The 19137-nt window shown below is 41.8% G+C and overlaps 1 protein-coding gene across 13 annotated transcripts in view; it reads left to right on the forward strand.

The window, feature by feature from the left end:
- Positions 1-19137, forward strand: part of MTM1 (myotubularin 1) — a 110770-nt gene that overhangs the window by 44037 nt on the left and 47596 nt on the right. For all 13 annotated transcript variants that reach the window (XM_016944412.3, XM_063804321.1, XM_063804319.1 and 10 more), the window contains 2 exons: positions 8208-8318; positions 12658-12759. In XM_016944412.3, the coding sequence (XP_016799901.1) occupies positions 8208-8318; positions 12658-12759 (213 nt within the window). The remainder of the gene's footprint in view (positions 1-8207; positions 8319-12657; positions 12760-19137) is intronic.

The raw sequence follows: 19137 nt of genomic DNA on the forward strand, positions 1-19137 counted from the left end.
GGTTTAATTAATTAGTTCCACTACAAGTTCAGGCTTTCAGAAAGGGTCTCATCGCTGCTTTGGCAATTCCTTCGGTCTCAGATTGACTTCTCACTACACCTTCCACCACTACAGTGACAAACCTTTCATGCTCTTTGGCTAACCTCATCTCTTGTTCTGTTGAAAAGTCCCCTTGTCACCACCTAAGGAGGTCTACCTTCACCCATTTTTTCCTCCTTCCCTCGCATCTGAGAGGAAGGAATCAGACATCTTATTTTCCAAAGTGAATCCCATTCTTTACACCTTTCTCCTCTGGAGTCTTAGTTCCCCATTGGTTATTCTGTGTCTTACATTTTTGGTTTTCATCATTTTTGATTCTCCTTCCCCCCGCTCTGTGAATCTGCTCAACTTCCTTCCCTTCCTTCCTTCCCTCCCTTCCCTTTCTTCCCTTTCTTCCTTTCCTTCCCTCCTTTCCCTGGGTTCCCTCCCTTCCCTGGGTTCCTTCCCTTCCCTGGGTTCCTTCCCTTCCCTCGATTCCCTCCCTTCCCTCCCCTCCTCTTCCCCTCCCCTCCCCCTCCCCTCCCCCTCCCCTCCCCTCCCCCTCCCCTCCCCCTCCCCTCCCCTCCCAAAATGGACAGAGCTGTCCATTTTGAGACAGCTCTGTTGCCCAGGTTGGAGTGCAGTGGCATGATCTCGGCTCACCGCAACCTCCACCTCTTGGGTTCCTTGGGTTCAAGAGATTCTCCCGCCTCAGCTTCCCGAGTAGCTGGGATTACAGACATGCACCACCACAGCCAGTTAATTTTTGTATTTTTAGTAGAGACATTGTTTCATTATGTTGGCCAGGCTGGTCTCGGACTCCTGACCTCAAGTAATCTGCCCACCTCCGCCTCCCAAAGTGCTGGGATTACAGGCGCGAGCCACTGCACCCAGCCTTGCCCAAGTATCTTTATTTGAAAACACCTTCTTGTATTCCTGCTACCACTGATACTATCATCCTCTTTCTTCCCCTTATTGCACAAACTTCTTTAAAAATTAGTCCACACATGCTGCTTCCACTTCCGTACTATTGACTCCTTACTTCTTGTGGTCTGGCTTCTGTTCCCTATTGAAACTACTTTACTGCTCAATTCCAGTGGCCTTGGTTGAGTTCTTGACTTTTAAATTTCTATGCAGGGATTGATTCTGTTGACTGCTCCTTCCTTTATCCTTTTCCCTATACATTCCTGGCTCTCCTCTCATTTCTGCCTCTTGCCTTCTATGCGGCTCATTTTTTCTTTCCTACCTCCTAAATATTATTTTCCCCAGAGTTCTGTCCTCACCCTCTTTTTTCTCCATTGTCAGTTGCTTTCCAATTCTCTAGCTCCAGTTCCAATCTTTCATTCTGTATTCATTGAGTATCTGAGAGTCCAGTATGTGTTAAGCACTATGCCAGGTGCTAGGATATGATGGTGAGCACAGCAGACAGTTTCTCCCTCACGAAGCTTATAGTTCTCATGGGATTGATAAACATTCTTCTGATAGTCACGCCAATATATAATAACAAGCTGTGATCAGTGTTGCGTGGGAGTAGTACAGGGGCACAATAGTTTGAGGAGCCTGGGAAATTGTCCTGAGAAAATGCTTGACCTGGGGTCTGAAGAATACATATAAGTTCCCTAGATGTGAGTCAGGGGCTGGGGAGGTGAGAAGAAGCTGAGAGAACAGCATATGAGAGGACCTGAGACCAAAGGAAGCATGAAAAATGACAGTATGGCTGAGTTGGGGGAGAATGGCAAGAGATGAGGTGAGAGAGGTAGATGGTGGCCACATGTCCTCGGCCTTGCCCACCCTGTTCAGGATTTGGGGTTTTTATTTTTTCATTTATTCATTGGATTGATTGATTTGAGACAGGGTCTCGCTGTTGCCCAGGCTGGAGTGCAGTGGTGCAATCATAGCTCACTGCAGCCATGACCTCCTGAGCTCAAGCAGTCCTCCCACCTCAACTTCCTGAGTAGCTAGGACTATAGCTGCACACTACCATGGCCAGCTAATTTTTGTATTTTTTGTAGAGATAGGGTCTTGCTGTGTTGCCCAGGCTGGTCTCAAACTCCTTGGCTCAAGCGATCCGCCTGCCTCCGCCTCCCAAAGTGCTGGGATTGCAGGCATAAGCCACCATGCCCAGCCCTTTAATTTATTTTTTAATTGACAAAAATTGTATATATCGTGTGCAACGTGTTTTGAAATACATACACATTGTAGAATGAGTCAATCAAGCTACTTAACATAAGCATGGCCTCACATACATATTTTGTGTGGTCAGAACATTTAGAATTTACTCTCAGCAATTTTCTAGTACACAATAGTTGTTAGTTGTAGTCACTTTGTTGTACAGTAGATCTCTGGAACTTACTCCTCCTATTAACTAAAATTTTGTCTCCTTTGACCAACATCTCCCCATTGCCTTCCCCAGGATGATGATGATGATGATGATGATTATTATTATTATTATTTTTGAGATGAAGTCTCGCTCTTTACCCCCGGCTAGAGGGCAATGGTGTGATCTCGGCTCACTGCAACCTCTGCCTCCCGGGTTCAAGCAATTCTCTTGCCTCAGCCTCCCGAGTAGCTGGGATTACAGGCACCTGCCACCACGCCCAGCTGATTTTTGTATTTTTAGTAGAGACGGGGTTTCACCATGTTGGCCAGGCTGGTCTTGAACTGACCTCAGGTGATCCACCCGCCTCGGCCTCCCAAAGTGCTGGGATTACAGGCGTGAGCCACCACGCCTGGTCAGGATTTGGGTTTTTAGAGTTCAGCAATGAGAAGCTTTTGAAGCTTTTCACACCACTTTCAAAGTGGTGTGAGCCAAGGAATGATAACATCAGATGTGCTCTTCTAAAAGATCACCCTGGCTACTCTAGGGGGAATGATAGTAGATTTTGAGACCACTGCAACCACGGCAGTGGCCCGGAGAAGTTGCTGGTAGAATTGGAGTGGTTAGCAGAGTTGAGACTGATTTAAGAGGTAGACATAGGAGACTGGCTTAAGGATAGCGGAGAAGGGGATGCCAGGGGTGACTTCTAGGTTTCTAGCTTTCGTAACCAGCCACTGAGATAGGGAACTTTGGAGAATAATGTAGTTTGGAGAGAGAACTGCATTTAGTTCTAGACATTTTTAGTTTGAGGTACCCTTGAGATCTTGTCAGTTCTGAATATCCAGCCATCTCCTGGGTATCTGTACTTGGTTCATTTATCATAATCTCAAACCAACAGTTTCTAAAATCGGCCATGTTCATCTTTCTCTAAAACCCCCTCCTGTGTTCTTCACATCTTTTGGTGGTACCACCACTATTTAGCCCAGAGATCTGGGCCCAAAGCTGATTCATCTTTGAGTCTTCCCCAGTGGCTAGTCTCTTTTGCTTTCTACCTCGGTCCTTCTCTACTTCTAGATCCTCATAGCCTCTCACTTGTACTGAAGTATCGGCTTTCATGGTTTTGAGGAGTGGTTGTAGCCCACTTCTTGCTAGTCCAGAGTGCTCAGTGCTGCCAGATGAGTCTTCATAAAGCACCAGTTAATCATGGCATTCCTGTTCTCCAGAAACATCCTTTAGATCTCAGTCTCCCTGATCCTAGCCGTGTAGTACTCCCCAGGAAATTCCCATCACCGTTGCTGAAACCTGGCCTACATTTCTTTAAAATAAACTCTCCATGCTTTTCCCACATGTGCAGCTGATGTGACTCTTACTTGTTTCTCAAATGCCAATCTCCAGTTGCTCTTGATCCATCCTTTAAGGATCATTTTTAATGTAGTCATTGCCACAGAACCTTCATGCTATCTAATCATCAGATATGGTTTGCCCTCCTTTGACCTCCCCTTTCACTTTGTGTGGACTTTGCCTATGGCTCTTGGCACTAGCAACCTGGCATTGTAGTTACATGAGTCCATGTGTCTTATCTCCCACATAGAGCTAGGCCCTGAACTCCATGTGGGCAACTCTGCTTCTTAACTTCATGAACCCTAGGGCCCAGTAGAGTTTCTGTTACTTAGTGTATGAGACAGACAGACAGACAGAGACAGAGAGAGAGAGAGAGAGAAAGAAAGAATGCATTATTTTAGGTTATTTAACTCCCCTATTTTCATGTCAATTACTTTAGGTAGTTAGAAGTACAAGGCATAGACTTTTGAGTTAGAATGGGCCTTTGAAAATCCTTAAATATTTAATGATATTTAGATACTGATGACTTAGGTATCCAGAAAGTTCAGCTAATTTGCCTATTCCTGGATCTTGCAGTTTGGCCTGCTGGGTTATCTGATCTTGAATGTGTCATTCAGGGAGAATGTAGCAAGTAGCCTTATTAGACGGTGGGTGCCTTTGGTCAGAAGCTGGCTGGTTCTCCTCAGCGACCTGTTTTCTTTTTTCTGTGTAGGGCCAGGGCTCTTTGAGCTATACAGTTTCCTCTGTACAGAGACAAAGAGTAGCAAGGTGTTAGCTCACTTTTAATTCTTCCACTTTTTTCAAACATCCTTGCTTCCATGTTGATGCTAGAGTATCAGACTTATTTAGTGTCTATTCTGTGTACTTTATGTATAAATTTGACATTTAAGAGTACAGTTCACAGACACTCAAATGTCAATATGGTATATCTAAGCATAATAACAGACTGATACTGTGTTTTAAATAACTGCACTGTATCGATAAGTAAATACATGAAAATATGCTGCTTATATACGTACACTGTTACTGAGTAGTATTTTTCTCTTTGGGCATTTAGGTTTCAGTCATGTCATGAGGTGTCTTACCCCGTGACATTCCTCCTTATAGGTACAAACAGTAAGATCTGTTAGATGCTTGCTAGAGCATACTGATCCACTATATTTGAAGAGCACAATTACATCTTCCAAATACTAAGATATTCTTTGCCATAATAATAATAACTTCCATTGTTTTCTAGCTACTGTCATCAGGCACGATGCCAGGTACTTTAAACTCATTTTCTGTAATCATTTCTACTTTCAGATAAATGTGACTGAGTGATAGTAACTCACCACTGTTATCAGCTAGTAAATGTCAGTATTCAGATTGAGCCAGTTTTGTCCGCCTTAAGAGCTTGTACTATTTTCTCTACATTATGATAATTATACTCGTACACTTTTTTGCTTTTTTATTTTGAAATAATTATGAGCTCATAGAACTTGCAAAAATAGAAGAGGTCCTTTGTACCTATTACTGAGTTCCCCACAATAACTATATCCCTTTATCAAAACCAGGAAGTGGATTGGCACAACTAGACTGACCATACTTGAATTTCACGCACTCACTTTTTGTGTGCTTTTGTGTACAGTTCTGTAGCATTTGATCCCAGGTAACCACCACCAATAATCAAGACATGGAACTGTTCTGTCACCACAAAAGAACTCGCTCGTGCTGCCCGTTTAGAGTTGCGCTATCCCTCCCCTCAACCTCTGCAACCACTTCTCTGGGTTCCCTCTCTACAATTTTGTCATTTCAAGCACATTATATAAAAGGAATCATATAATACCTTACCTTTTAAGATTGGCATTTCTCAGCCAAGTGTGGTGGCCCACGCCTGTAATCCCAGCACTCTGGGAGGCTGAGGCAGGTGGATGGCTTGAGCCTCAGAAGTTCGAGACCAGCCTGGGCCACATGGTGAAACCCCATCTCTACAAAAGTACAAAAATTAGCCAGGTGCGATGGCATGTACCTGTAGTCCCAGCTACTTGGGAGGCTGAGGTGAGAGGGCTACCTGAGCCCAGGGAGGTTGAGGCTGCATTGAGATCACACCACTGCACTTCAGCCTGGGTGATGGAGTGAGGTCCTGTCTCAAAAAAAAAAAAAAGATTGGCGATTTTCATTCCACGTGATGCCCTTAAGATTCTTCCAGGTTCCATGTATCCATAGTTCATTCATTTTTCTTGCTGAGTGGTATTCCGTGGTACGGATGCTCACAGCCTTACACTTTTTGAATTTCTACATAACCCATGAGCTGCATTTATATTTTATGAATAACTGCTTATTTTCTGTATTGTATTTCAATATAAAAGGCCAGGAGCAGTGGCTCACACATGTAATCCCAATACTTTGGGAGGCCAAGGCAGGAGGATTGCTTGAGCCCAGGAGTTTGAGACCAGCCTGGACAACATAGACCCCCCCACCATCTCTACAAAAAATACAAAATAATTAGTTGGGCATGGTAGCATGCATCTGTGGTCTCAGCTACTCCCAGCTACTCAGGAGGCTGATGTGGGAGGATCACTTGAGCCCAGGAGTTTGAGACCAGCCTGGACAACATAGTAAGACTCTGTCTCTACAAAAAACTTTTAAAAAATTTGGCTGGGCATGGTGGCTCATGCTTATAATCCTAGAACTTTGGGAGGCCGAGGCGGGTGTATTACCTGAGGTCAGGGGTTTGAGACCAGCCTGGCCAACATGGCAAAACCCCGTCTCTACTAAAAATACAAAAATTAGCCAGGCGTGGTGGCACATGCCTGTAATCCCAGCTACTTGGGAGGCTGAGGCAGGAGAATTGCTTGAACCCAGGAGGCGGAGGTTGCAGTGAGCTGAGATCGTGCCACTGCACTCCAGCCTGGGTGACAGAGTGAGACTCATCTAAAAAAAAAAAAAAATTAACTGTGGCTGGTGGTGTGTGCCTGTGGTCTCAGCTACTTGGAAGGCTGAGGTGGGAGGATCCCTTGAGCCTGGGACGTCGAGGCTGCAGTGAGCCACTGTACTCCAGCCTGAGCAACAGAGCAAGAACTTATCTCTTAAAAAAAAAAAAAAAAAAAAAAAGGGAAAGAAAAGAAAAACTTTATTTGTAGCCCCAAAAGGTTTTTAAGGAACAAAAAACCAAATACCCCTTAAAAAATTTTTTTCTTTAGTTTTCAAACTTATCTATCACAACATGAAAGAAAAGTTTGGATTAAAAATGGTGTAGCCCTTCATGTCTTTGTCTCTGTAAATAGATATTTCATGTTATTGTAGTCACCGTGTATGTTGTATGCTGCTTTTTCCCACTTAAACTTACTTTTCCATGTACCATAATTATTTTAAAAACTGTATACTTGTTCCAGCGAGTTGACTATAATTTTTTCTACCGTGTTATCTACCTCTAGCTCCATTGAACATCTTCCTTCTGTTAAGTGATAGCCATAAGTTCTTAGTAGCGAAATTATTGGATCAAAGAGTAGGACAATTTTTATGGCACTTTTAATGTGTGTTTTCAGGCATTGCCTCGAGTCTCAACCCTGCCCTATACTTACTAAACAAGTTATTGAAGCTTTGAAAAACTTAGGAAATGGGGATACTTCACCTATATCCTGGAACGGTTGTGAGGATAAAATGAGATGATGCGTGCAAAGCCCCTAATGTAGTACCTGGCACAGAAGAGAGGTATTTCCTACATGGCAGCTGCTGTGATGATCTCCTGGTGATGATTGTGCTATTACTTGACTAACATGATTCCATCATGCCAGCAGTCTTCTAGACCACTTGCACCCAGCATTGGATAGCAAATGATGGAGAAGCCTTGCTGTGCATTAAGGCCCTTCTGCTTTGGGAAATGCACCCATGCCAGAGACAAGCACCATTTCCAGATGCTTGGTCTCTAGTGGGGGAATACATATGTGTAAATTTGTGGTAACAAGGCAGAGTGAAGCAAGTGGTTAACAGCAGTCGGAATCAAGTGCTATGGAACTTCTGAGGAAAAAGTGATGAATTCTGCCTGATCTAATTGGGAAGCAAGGCCTCATTAGAGGTGATGCTTGCTGAGCCAAGGCGAAAGTCATGGGGACAATTTTGGTAGCTGGGAAAGACAGATCATTCTAGGCAAAGGGAACACCCTGAGCAAAGCAGGTGGCTTGATCGTAGATGAAGCATCTGAAGAATGAAGAAGTTTACTTAGTTGGAGTGCAGAATATCGTGGGAGAGAATCCCACAGAAACAGGCTGGAAGTGACATCACGGACGTCCTGGAAATGTGTACCTAGGAGTTTAGTCTTTACTCCAGAGGCAGTGCACAATGGCAAATGTTTGGGGATGCATTTTGATTGCATAATTGACTGTTTTAATGCTCGCTCTGTCATGTGTGATCTGTATCATATTTTTGTTCATAAAGTGCTAAAAAGGCCAAGGTAAAATCACTCTGAAAGCATATGGTTGTTTTTATATGTTTTTTGATGTTTTAATTATACTGACAGAAATACTGACTATTGTATTTTTGTCCATTACAGGATTCTTCTCTAATACTTGATGTTCCTCTGGGTGTGATCTCGAGAATTGAAAAAATGGGAGGCGCGACAAGTAGAGGAGAAAATTCCTATGGTCTAGATATTACTTGTAAAGTAAGAGATTCGATACTTTCTTATGCAAAGAACAAGGCACGTTAGTGTTGAATGATAGTAGACAATTAATGTGGATTTGAAAAAAAAAAATCAAAATCTCATGTTCATCTAAGGCCCTGGAAATGGTTCTTCCCTTAAGAACAAGCTTTTCAAAAGTGCCTGGGAAATAGTGCCCACGTGAGGGACCCACTGCAATCACCAAATACAAGGACTCGAGGAACTGGTCAGTTTGTTAGCTTGACTGAATGGGAAGAGAACTTTATAGATAAAATTTCTTAAACCACTTTAAGTTTTTGCTCCAGCTTGCTCCTGGTGCCCCTTCATGTCATATGTTAACATGAAGGAAGGAGGAATAGAAGAGATTTTGCCCTCTGTTAACAGGATGTGTCCTTACCTCTAATAACCTTCGTAACTTTTGCTTAGGTCATTTTCAGAGGTACACTTTGCTGTGATAGTAACCATGTATTGAACATTTGTGTCCATCCAAACACATGCTAGGTGCTTTGCATTTGATCCTCAAGTGCAACCCTCTGAGATGGCGTGATGGGAGCCCGAGGCTCCAAAGAGTTGGGTAACTTTGCTAAGATATAATTTCTGAAGGCTGGGACCCAAAAGGTGGGGATGTGTTCAAGCGTCTCGTGTGACTATGAACCACCAGTCCAGTGCAGGGCTTTGCAGACTTTTTCTGTGAAGGGCTCAGTAGCAAATATTTTAGGCTTTGTGGGCCACATCAGATTTCTGTTGTGTATTCTTCTTTGTGTGTTGTTTTTTCAACCCTTTTGAAGTGTTAAAAAAAAAAAAAACAGTCTTAATTTGAAGACCTGGGCTGAAGTTTGCTGGCCCCTGGCCAATCCAAGTCGTTCATTGTATTGATAGAGAAGTGAGGCCTTTGCTGTGTGAGATTACTTGCCTTGTGTTGCCTAGGGAGCCAGCGGAAGAGCCAGAACCAAAAACTAAGTCTCCTTTTTCTAGTCTCATACACTGCGATTTCTCAAAACCAACATTGTGTGCTTATATTTGGATTATGCTGCAATATGGTGTTTTTCTTTCCAGTTTATAAAAGATCAAGACTCGTTTTTTCTATCAGAAACTAAAGGATAATGCCATTATTAAATCTTAACTGAAATTCACCACTACCATCCACCTCAGCTTTTTTTGGTGGTGTTTTAATTCGAGCTACCTTAATGCTTTATCTATTATCCCAGCTACTGTCTACCCTTTGGGGCCTAGAAACATGGGAATTTACTTTGAAGGAAGGCTTTTGTACTTTGCATAAAAGGATTTATGGGAGTAGAGTGTTTAATATTAGAGTACTCAAGGGAAAATGGGGTTGCTATATTGACAGTTTTGAGGTGACTTTCATTCTTACAGGGTTTAAGAAAACCTATTTTCTGCCTTATAATAGGAAAAACTTGTACTTAAATATCAATCCCCCCAAAATTAATGAGACAAAGCACATTTTCACCCTTGACTATTTACGAACAAAAGGCGTAGGAACAACTCACCAAGCATAATTCTGAAATGTTACATATGTATATTTTTTGGAGTTAGCATGAGCCCAAAGGTGATGGCTTAGAACAATGTTGTAGCACAACCTTTTAACTAAATTGTCTCCCCAGAAACACTGACGTCACAGAGTCATATTCCATTTTCTCAGTAACAAACCTGACATTGATATAACGGAAATCTGCTTCGGTGAGATAAAAGACTCACTGTCCTGTCTCTCATAGGTCAACTTTCGCCTGCAGTCAATAACCATGATACAACCGCATTTCTCTCTTGAAACAAGTAGTTACAACTCCTATAAATGTGGCTATGCCAGCAATGCACATAGAGATTTCTGCTTGCCAGTAGCAACTTTCCCATGGTAGATACAAGTCCCAGAGGATGTTGTCCAGCAGCAGGAGAAAGGTAGTTCTGAATATGCAAATTCTTACCCTGCAGGCCCCATACCAACCCCTGGTGCCTGTGTGGAGTCTTTCAAACAAAAAAAAGTGAAGTAAAACCATACCACCACAAAGCCTTCTCTTTCCTTCCCCACCTCACTCCCATGTACTCGCCTTAAAGACATAGTGTGGCATTTTGAAGTCAGCAGTCATGTGTGTTGTTTCTTTAGAAATGATGCCTCAATAAATCAACTCTTCAGAGTCGTTGCAGCAGGGATATGTATTCTTCAACTCTTACTGTAGTGAGGCTTGGAACATCACCATATGACCCGGCTGTTAAAAAGGCTGAGGGTCTGACTAGGAGACTCTTAGCCCATGTGGATCTTTCCCTGATGAGTCAAACTCTGAGGAGACCAGGTGGAACTTACCAGTTAGTCTGTGCTCCTATTTCTGTTACAGATTTGGTGATCTGCCGCCTGTGAGTCATTTGCCTTTTCTACTTCAGTTTTGTTGGCAAGAAATAATATTCTGTCTTTAATTGCATCTTAATCAGATGGCAAAAAGAAGTTACTTGAATCACTTGTGCTTTGGCACATTAAAAGTAGCTGTTTGAATCACTGATAGATCAGAATAAATATTCATGTAGAGGTGGTCTAATTTCTGGCCAAGCAGTGAAGAGAACGATGTTACAGAGTTACCATCTGACTTGCGGCTGTTAGGAAGAAAGTTCCTCACAGGGCCTGAGCCCTGAGAGTACTCAGCTCTCCAGTATTGCACTTGTGGCTGGTCGTAAACCCTTGTAATGCATATCATCCCATTGAAATGATTATTCCCCTTATTTAACTGTTCATTTCATCACAAACCAATAACCAATAGCCCAATTTTCTTGGGAGGTGATATGAATGGGTTGTTGGACTTTATTCTGTGACATGCTTTTTAAAAAAGCATGGAATCGTGGAGCTGGCAAGGCCTAGTAGATGTCATCTGTATACAGAGTGCTCAATCTCAAGTTCTTTATTAGTGGTCTCAGACTTTAGTTCTTCATACTTCATTTGCTGCTATTTGTGTTTGAGATGTCTTGTGAAGGCCATAGCCTGTGCTGGTCCTTCAGACTGAAGACTTGGGAAGCGTTAAGAGTGCTCTTGAGATGAGGAAGGAAAAAGCACCTTGAAAAAAAATGAAGACTGTGATATCCAAGAGGGCAACAACTAGGTCTGTACCGCTCCTGAAGTGGCTCCATGGTCCAGCACAGCACTCCTTTATCTGAAATGAAAGTTTAAAGTGCACTGCAGAGCATAGGGTTCCAATGCAGAGCCATCACTCAGTCACAGCACTGTAATTGATTTTTTTTTAAGATACAACCTTAAAAAAACTCCAGTCTTGAAAATAAGATAGAATGTTATATCTGTATATATAATACAAATTGACATTTAAAGGAGCTTATTTGGTTTGGATTTGGTTTAAGACAAAGTTTTCCTGCTTATTGAACAGATATGTATTGGAAGCTACCTTTAAAATCTGGTTTTGACTGTTTATTTTTAGTTCCCAAAAGTGTAGTTACTACTAATATGGGCTACTTTAATGTGGCTTATATGGAACTCTGTGAAGGTAAAATTGTAGAATAAAAATATATTACTTGCATGAGAGCTTAAAATGTCAGTCATTTAGGAAGAGAGCTTCTGTATTTTAATGACATGTTTGACAATGTTGAGATTATATTTGATAGCAGGTACTCTTTAGAAAAGTTGTTTGAATAAAATAGTTTTATAATTAAAAAAAATATCAGGGCCGGATGTGGTGGCTTGACACCTGTAATCCTGGCACTTTGGGAGGCCGAGGCAGGCAGATCACCTGAGGTCAGGAGTTCGAGACCAGCCTGGCCAACATGGAGAAACCCCATCTCTACTAAAAATACAAAAAATTAGCTGGGCGTGGTGGTGCGTTCTGTAGTCCCAGCCACTCAGGAGGCTGAGGCACGAGAATCCCTTGAACCCAGGAGGCGGAGGTTGCAGTGAGCTGAGATCATGCCACTACACTCCAGCCTGGGCCACAGAGTGAGACTATGTCTCAAAAACTAAATTAAATAAAATAAATTTTAAAAAATTTAAAAATACCTCAGAACCCAGTGAAAGTAAATGGATCATTGTAGATGTTGTGCAAGGCAAGGTTTGATTTTTTTTTCCTTTTTATAAAATGAATTTTAGCTCTGTCTTCTCCTTAGTGCTAGTTGCTTTATCTTGTCTTCACATCCATGGCTATGACGGAAATATTTTCAGGTGTTCTTAAGCCAGATATATCAAATTACCATATAAAACAAAGCAATTTTGTAATAATTTAGATTAATTGCCCTTTTAGGTAAGTGAATCTTCTCCCTTAATTGAATGGAAGATTTCTTGCTAATTAACATGACTTTCTTTGAAGACTGAACTGTCATACTTCTCCTTTGCCCCCAGGACATGAGAAACCTGAGGTTCGCTTTGAAACAGGAAGGCCACAGCAGAAGAGATATGTTTGAGATCCTCACGAGATACGCGTTTCCCCTGGCTCACAGTCTGGTAAATTCCAGCGCTCTCCTCAGCGTGGGAAGGTTCTCAGTGCCTCCTCTGTGAAAACTGCCTGCAAACTGGGATCCTCTTTCTTTTAATGTCTGTGTTGTGTTTCCCAGTGTGATGTGTCTGCAGAGGTGTTTATTAAATAATTTCATCATTTCCAGAGGGAACAGGTCTCTCCCCTGTCAGTCAACTTTGGAGCTAATGAGCAATGAGTGTCAGGCTTTTGTGGCTCCAATTGTAAATGGGAACAAACTCTCTGAGCCTAAATGCCATTTGAACAAATACAGATGTGTGGTGTAGGTACTGCACCAATAGCTGAATAGGGGCAGTTTTATTTTTGAAAAGAATAACCTTTCAAATGTCATTTGATAGCATTTATTATGTAATTGTCAGGACCAATTTATTATGCATTTAATTAGTTGTAATCTATGACTTAGTCCAAAGGTGATTCAGTATATGTACCTAAAACTTTTCCTTCCTCTTCACCAAACTACTGGAGTAACCTTACTCTTACTGCATGACTGAAATAAGCCTTTCTATGAGTTTTGCTTGTAGAACAATCTTTCTTTATATCCTGCCTCGGCCTTGCCTCCTTTTTTACTGCCGTGCCTTGCTTGAATCTTCTAACCCCAGTCCTCCTCCTCAGTTTGACTTGAACTTAGATGCAAATACCTGCTAAGGGGAGAGTGAAAAAATAATTATTTACAACATATACTGTATAAATGCCTTTATCTTAAGTATAGGATGATCATATTGCAGACTAAACCGAAGGTGATGGAAGGGACCCTTAAGTAGAAGAGGCATGTGTTGAACGCAGATGAAAATGTAATGCTTGGGAACAAATGTGCTGATCTCATAATTGAATCTATTTTCAGCCTTTTCTAAGTTTCTGATTAAATATGTGATTTTTAAAAATATGTCTATATTAGAGTTTTTAATTCTATTAGGATAAAAAGAGAGTCTGATGGGAACACATCTTCTTAATTATTATGAAAGTGAGAATGTGAGTCTAATTGATGAAAGTTCAATTAGGAAATGTGTTCTGTCTTGATTTATGCATATCTGGCCCTAAATTATCAGAAATTGACAGAATGGCAGGTTTGAAGGAGCTGAAGCCCCAGTCTGTCTCCTGCAAGATCTTGCAAGATCTGTCTCCTTGCTTCATCAGACATCCCCTTTCTCTGGTATCTTCTGTTTCTTCTAGGGTATACTCCCCTAAAAAAGTCAAGTGCTGGACGAGCTTTCCCCTTATACTACTGTGCCATCTTTCACTTCATTGCCAAACTTCTGGAAAGAATATTCTAGCCTATCCTCGTCTCCAGTGCATTCATTCCTCCAACCCATTCCAGTATGGAGCTCATTACTGGCCAAATCTAGTGGCTCATTTCCATCTCATTCTGTTTGATCTCTTCCCCAGCATTCAACAATTTTGACCATCGTCTTCTTGAAAGTCTTGGTTTCTGTATTCCTGCACCATCTTGATTGTTCCTTTCCAGTCTCCACTACCTCTGTCTTTTCCTTAAATGTAAATATGTCTTCACTCTCATCCCTCTTCTCTTCTCATCTTATTAAATTTGCCTTGATGGTTTTGTTTAGTTTAAAGTCGTCACTGCTATGTAGATGACTTCTAAATCTAACCCTGATATTGTCCTTGAGTGAGTCCAATGAGTCTAACCCTCAAATTCCTTCCTCTGGGAGTCTGAGAATCATGAGCTCATCTGGCGCAGTGGCTCACGCCTGTAATCCCAGCACTTTGGGAGGCCGAGGAGGATGGATCACTTGAGGTCAGGAGTTCAAGACCATCCTGGCCAACATGGTGAAACCCTGTCCTACTAAAAATATAAAAATATTAGCTGGGTGTAGTGCTGGGCACCTGTAATCCCAGCTACTCAGGAGTCTGAGGCAGGACAATCGCTTGAACCCAGGAGGCAGAGGTTGCAGTGAGCTGAGATCGTGCCATTGTACTCCAGCCTGGGTGACAAAAGCAAAGCTCCATCTCAAAAAAAAAAAAAAAAAAATAGAATCACAAACTTCTTGTTGCCCTGACCTCTTTGCAGTTCATGAAACCTACCTTTCATCCTATATGTCCTGCAAGTTTGAGGATCCCCAGTTGTTTAGGTTTGATAACTTGAAGTCAGCTTTTCAACTCCCCCCCTGCTATTCCTCCCATAGGCACATCAATTCTGAATCCTGTAAGTTCTACTTAGTAGCAACACCCAGCTATTTCCTCTCTTTTCTACTTATGCTTCCTACCTTAATCCATGCTTCCAAACTGGCTTCCCTTCTTTCAGTTTCTTCCCCTTCCAGCTAATCCTACACAATGCTGCCAGTTGTTGTTTGTTTTGTTTTTAAATATGATCATGTTACTGTATCACCCTCTACCCCCCAAAAAACAAACCCCCAGTTACTTTTCATAGCTTGTGCCCTACACTGCAGCTGCACAGGGCTGCCCTATGCTCTTCTAGCACACACAGTACTTTCTTGGTTCAGATTTTGCTGTCCCCTTTACCTGCAGTCCCCTCGTCTCTTGCATACCCATCTTCCACACACTTAGCCTTCAACATCTTAATCTGTCCTGTGTCCTTTTCCAGGCCATATGTGTGTGCCCCCAGTGAGAGTTCATCTTACCGCTCAATTGTTAGTCTTTGCAAGTTCCTCTATCAGAGCACTTATCTCAGTGTGCCTTATGGAATAATTTTGTCATAACTACCTCCTACCTCCCCCTACCACTGCCTGATAAATTATGAGCTTATCAAGGCAGGGATCAGCCTTTATTTCTCTCTCTACTGTCAGCACAGTGACATCTGCATGGGAGTTTTGTAATGATGGCTTTCTTCTTGAACTCGGGTTAGTAGAAAGGAAGGAAAAATCACTATATGGAAACAAATGAGATGGATGTTTCTGAGTATTACAAATCTAACACCAAAACCTAGAAATCTCTGTTGCTATTATTGGAGTCATCCACAGAGGGCTTGATTTCTCAAGTCTGTGGTACTTGGCCATATTTTTCATACCTGTGCTGAGAATCCCTGCTTCTTGTTTTAGGAAGTCAATAAAGTAAGAAACTGCCAAAAAAAAAAAAAAAAAGTCAACTGAATTGCTCATATGAAGTTTTGGAAGGTGACATCTTAGGTTTTAATCACTGAAAGTCATCCTTAAAAAAAGTTTGCCAGTCACCAATACAATGCAAGATACAGATTGAAACAGATCAGCCCTTGACCCTGCTTTTGGAATAGCAGTCCCTGATATTCAAGTCCACATGTGCAACTGTTTCATCAGTCAAGTTCATTTCATGTCTTGTGTTGGGTGGTGTCAGGATGCAGTGGGGGCAGTCAAGGATTTAGTAGTGTGTAGGATGAGTGATACCTAGTCCCATTGAGGGATGTGACAGTCAAACAGTAGTGATGTGACAAATATGTTTAGCCCCAACATAAGATAGTATACATTCATTTGTGCAAGAGAAACGCAAAGGAAATCCACGGGGGACTCATAGGAAGAAGAGACCACATCTAACCAAAATTGGAAAGGCCTACATGGAATTGATAGTTGTTAGTGTAGGGCCTTGAAGAATGGATTTAATTTCCAGTGAAGGACTTCTGAGGTCTGGGGCTTGAGTGATGAGGGTGGGGCACTGTCCACAGAGTAGGGAAGTCAGAAAAAGATTTTATTTGCAGAAACAGGTGGAAGAAAGGGGAAGGGGGAGGAACAATGAGTTCTGTTTTGGACACATAGCATTTCATGTATTTTGACAGAATTGACAGCAAGCCACTGAAGGCCTGCCCCTCAGAAAAGAGTCTAGAGATATAGATTTGGAATAGTGGTTCTTAAGTCATTTGAAGTTATGGGCTCCTTTGAGAATACGATGTAAATTATAGTTTCTCTTCCCCTCAAACATGCAGTCATGTACAAAACCTTACCTAAAATTTTAGAGGACTTCTGGCCCCTCTGAAGCCCCTTTGTAGGGCCCTGGTAAAGTAATCCTGGTATGTAATAGAGAAGTCCCGAACCAGAATCTTGGGAGAGGCCATCTTTTAGGGAGTGAAGATAGGAAAGGAGCCAGAAAACGGAATGGTTACAGAGGCAAGGGAAGAGCCTGGAAAGGATTAACAGGATGTCATGGGTGTCAGTGCTGGGAGAGCTGGGGAGATGGATCACAAGCTCCCTAGGGACCTGACCCTAACTGTGACCTGCTTAAAGTCGGGACCTCCTTTTATTATCTTTGCAACTCTAGTGCCTAGTCCAGTGCCTGGCATACGTTTTTGTTTTTTGGGTTTTTTTTTTTTTTTTGAGCCTTTATAAATCTCAGAAAATGATCTCGGGGTGACGGGGACAAACACCAGTTTGCAGGTGTTTAAAGGAAGCATAGTTGGTTTAAAAAAGAGTGGCAGGCATGTTGAGGGAAGAAAGTTTTTATCTTAGAATTTGAAAAAGGAAAATGAATATATTTGTGAAAAGAAATCTTGCCTCTTTTCAAGGCAAGAGAGAGAAGGGATCTTTTCTTGAGCAGGATCCTGAAGAAGGCAGAGGGGGATGGGATCCAGCCCAGTTTGTGGGGCAGTTTGGGAAAGGAGAAGGGGCCATTATTTCTGTGAGACAGGAGGGGAAGAAAAGTTTCCAAACTGTCACAGTGGGGAATGTGGGAGTGTGCCAAAAAGGGCTTTCCTAGGAGGTAACATAAGCCTGATTGCCTTGAACAATACAAAGGGCCCCTGCTTGAAAAAGATCACTTTGTTAATATTATTGGAACTGTTCAGCCAGCTGCAGATTATCTTAGTGATTTTTATTGGCATTTGAAGTCAGAAGTGAACTTGCTGTTGCATCTATGAAATGGTGTCTGGAGGCCAAGCAAGCTGGGTCCTGACTCCAGCCAGGTCATGAATACACCATGAGTGGGCTTTTTCATTTCAGACCACCCCTTTGGCTCTCTCTGGCCTCCTGTCCCATTAGTATTTTCACCACTCAGTGTTTCAAGTCACGACTTAACACTTTGAATTGAACTTGAGCTGTTCAGCAACACAGAGTTCACCCCAAACCATTAACTTCATTGTTTCTGTGTTATGTCAATCTGGTAAGATGCGCACTTTTTTTAGTAACATTTCTATTTTGGCCAAAAATGGAAATTTATTCATTTATTTTCTTTTTAAAAATCTATTTGCTTTGCTTTTCAAACACTAGAAATTGTACTGAATTCTCATAAATTGCATGAAGCTCAATACTAGTTCTAGGTAAATGATATATTTTAATAAATGTCAGTGTTTCTGATAGTATGGCGATTTTTTTAAGGCAGAAATTAAAATCATGTATAACTGAACAGAGCCTGATACTGCTACAGAAAGATAAAGAGTTTGATTGTTGGGGTGATAAGTTCAATGGCAAAGTTGTTCTTTTATTGATTTTCTTTATTGTTTGCTCATTTTTTACTCAGATGGGATAATCAGAGATAATACACATATTAGATGAGAGTTTTTTAAACTGTCAATCCTAACCTATTAATGAGTCATAAAATCAATTCACTAGGTTGCAGCCAGCATTTTTAAATAGAATAGAATAGAATAAGAGCATAACATAATATGGATAAGTGTGGCTACGTGAAACATTTCTCTCCGGTGTATGTGTGTGTTGGGTCATAGTGTTGAAGTGCATTGCTTACCGTTAATCGTGGTCCAAAAAGTTTGAAAAACACCATTTTAGGTAATGGTAGAATATGTGGAATAAACTGCACTTTAAGTTATTGTAGGCGTGAATATAGTCACTTAAATCTGCCTTTATAGCAGTAGGCGCACATGGATTTTCTTGAATTTTAAGTGAAGGTTTAGAGTTTATGAATAAACTTGTGGGATATAGACTCACACAAAGGAAGGCTAGGGCTAGAAGAAATGAAGCCTGAGACCTGGGTGCCAGGCTCATAGCAGCCACTGATGGGGAGACCCTGTGAGGGGACACGTTTGCAGAGCCTTTCTGGTGTGTGGTAACAAGCATGTGCCATTGGAGTCCAGTGGTCTGTGTCTGAATCCAGCTCAGTCACTTACCTGCTTGGTGACCTTGGAAGTCACATAATGTTTATGTGCTTCTGTGTTCTCATCTGTAATGGAGATAATAACAGTCTCTACCCCGTTGGGGTTTTGTGAGGATTAAATGTAAAGTGCTTACGACGCTGCCTGGCACGCAGTAAGTACCCAATAAATGTCAGTTCTGTTCTTAGTGTGCCGTTTTCCCAGCAGGTGTAGAGAATAAGGATGACTACCCAGCACACTTTTGCCCAAGACTATTAATAAAGTAATCGTGATAACATGTGGGGCACTTTAAGCTGTTTCAAAGAAAGATGCTATATATAGATTAGTATTCTTATTAACAAACCATTGGTTGTACCTTGAGAAAAGA

This window comes from Pan troglodytes, chromosome X (genome assembly GCF_028858775.2).
Source record: "Pan troglodytes isolate AG18354 chromosome X, NHGRI_mPanTro3-v2.0_pri, whole genome shotgun sequence".
Lineage (NCBI taxonomy): Eukaryota > Metazoa > Chordata > Mammalia > Primates > Hominidae > Pan > Pan troglodytes.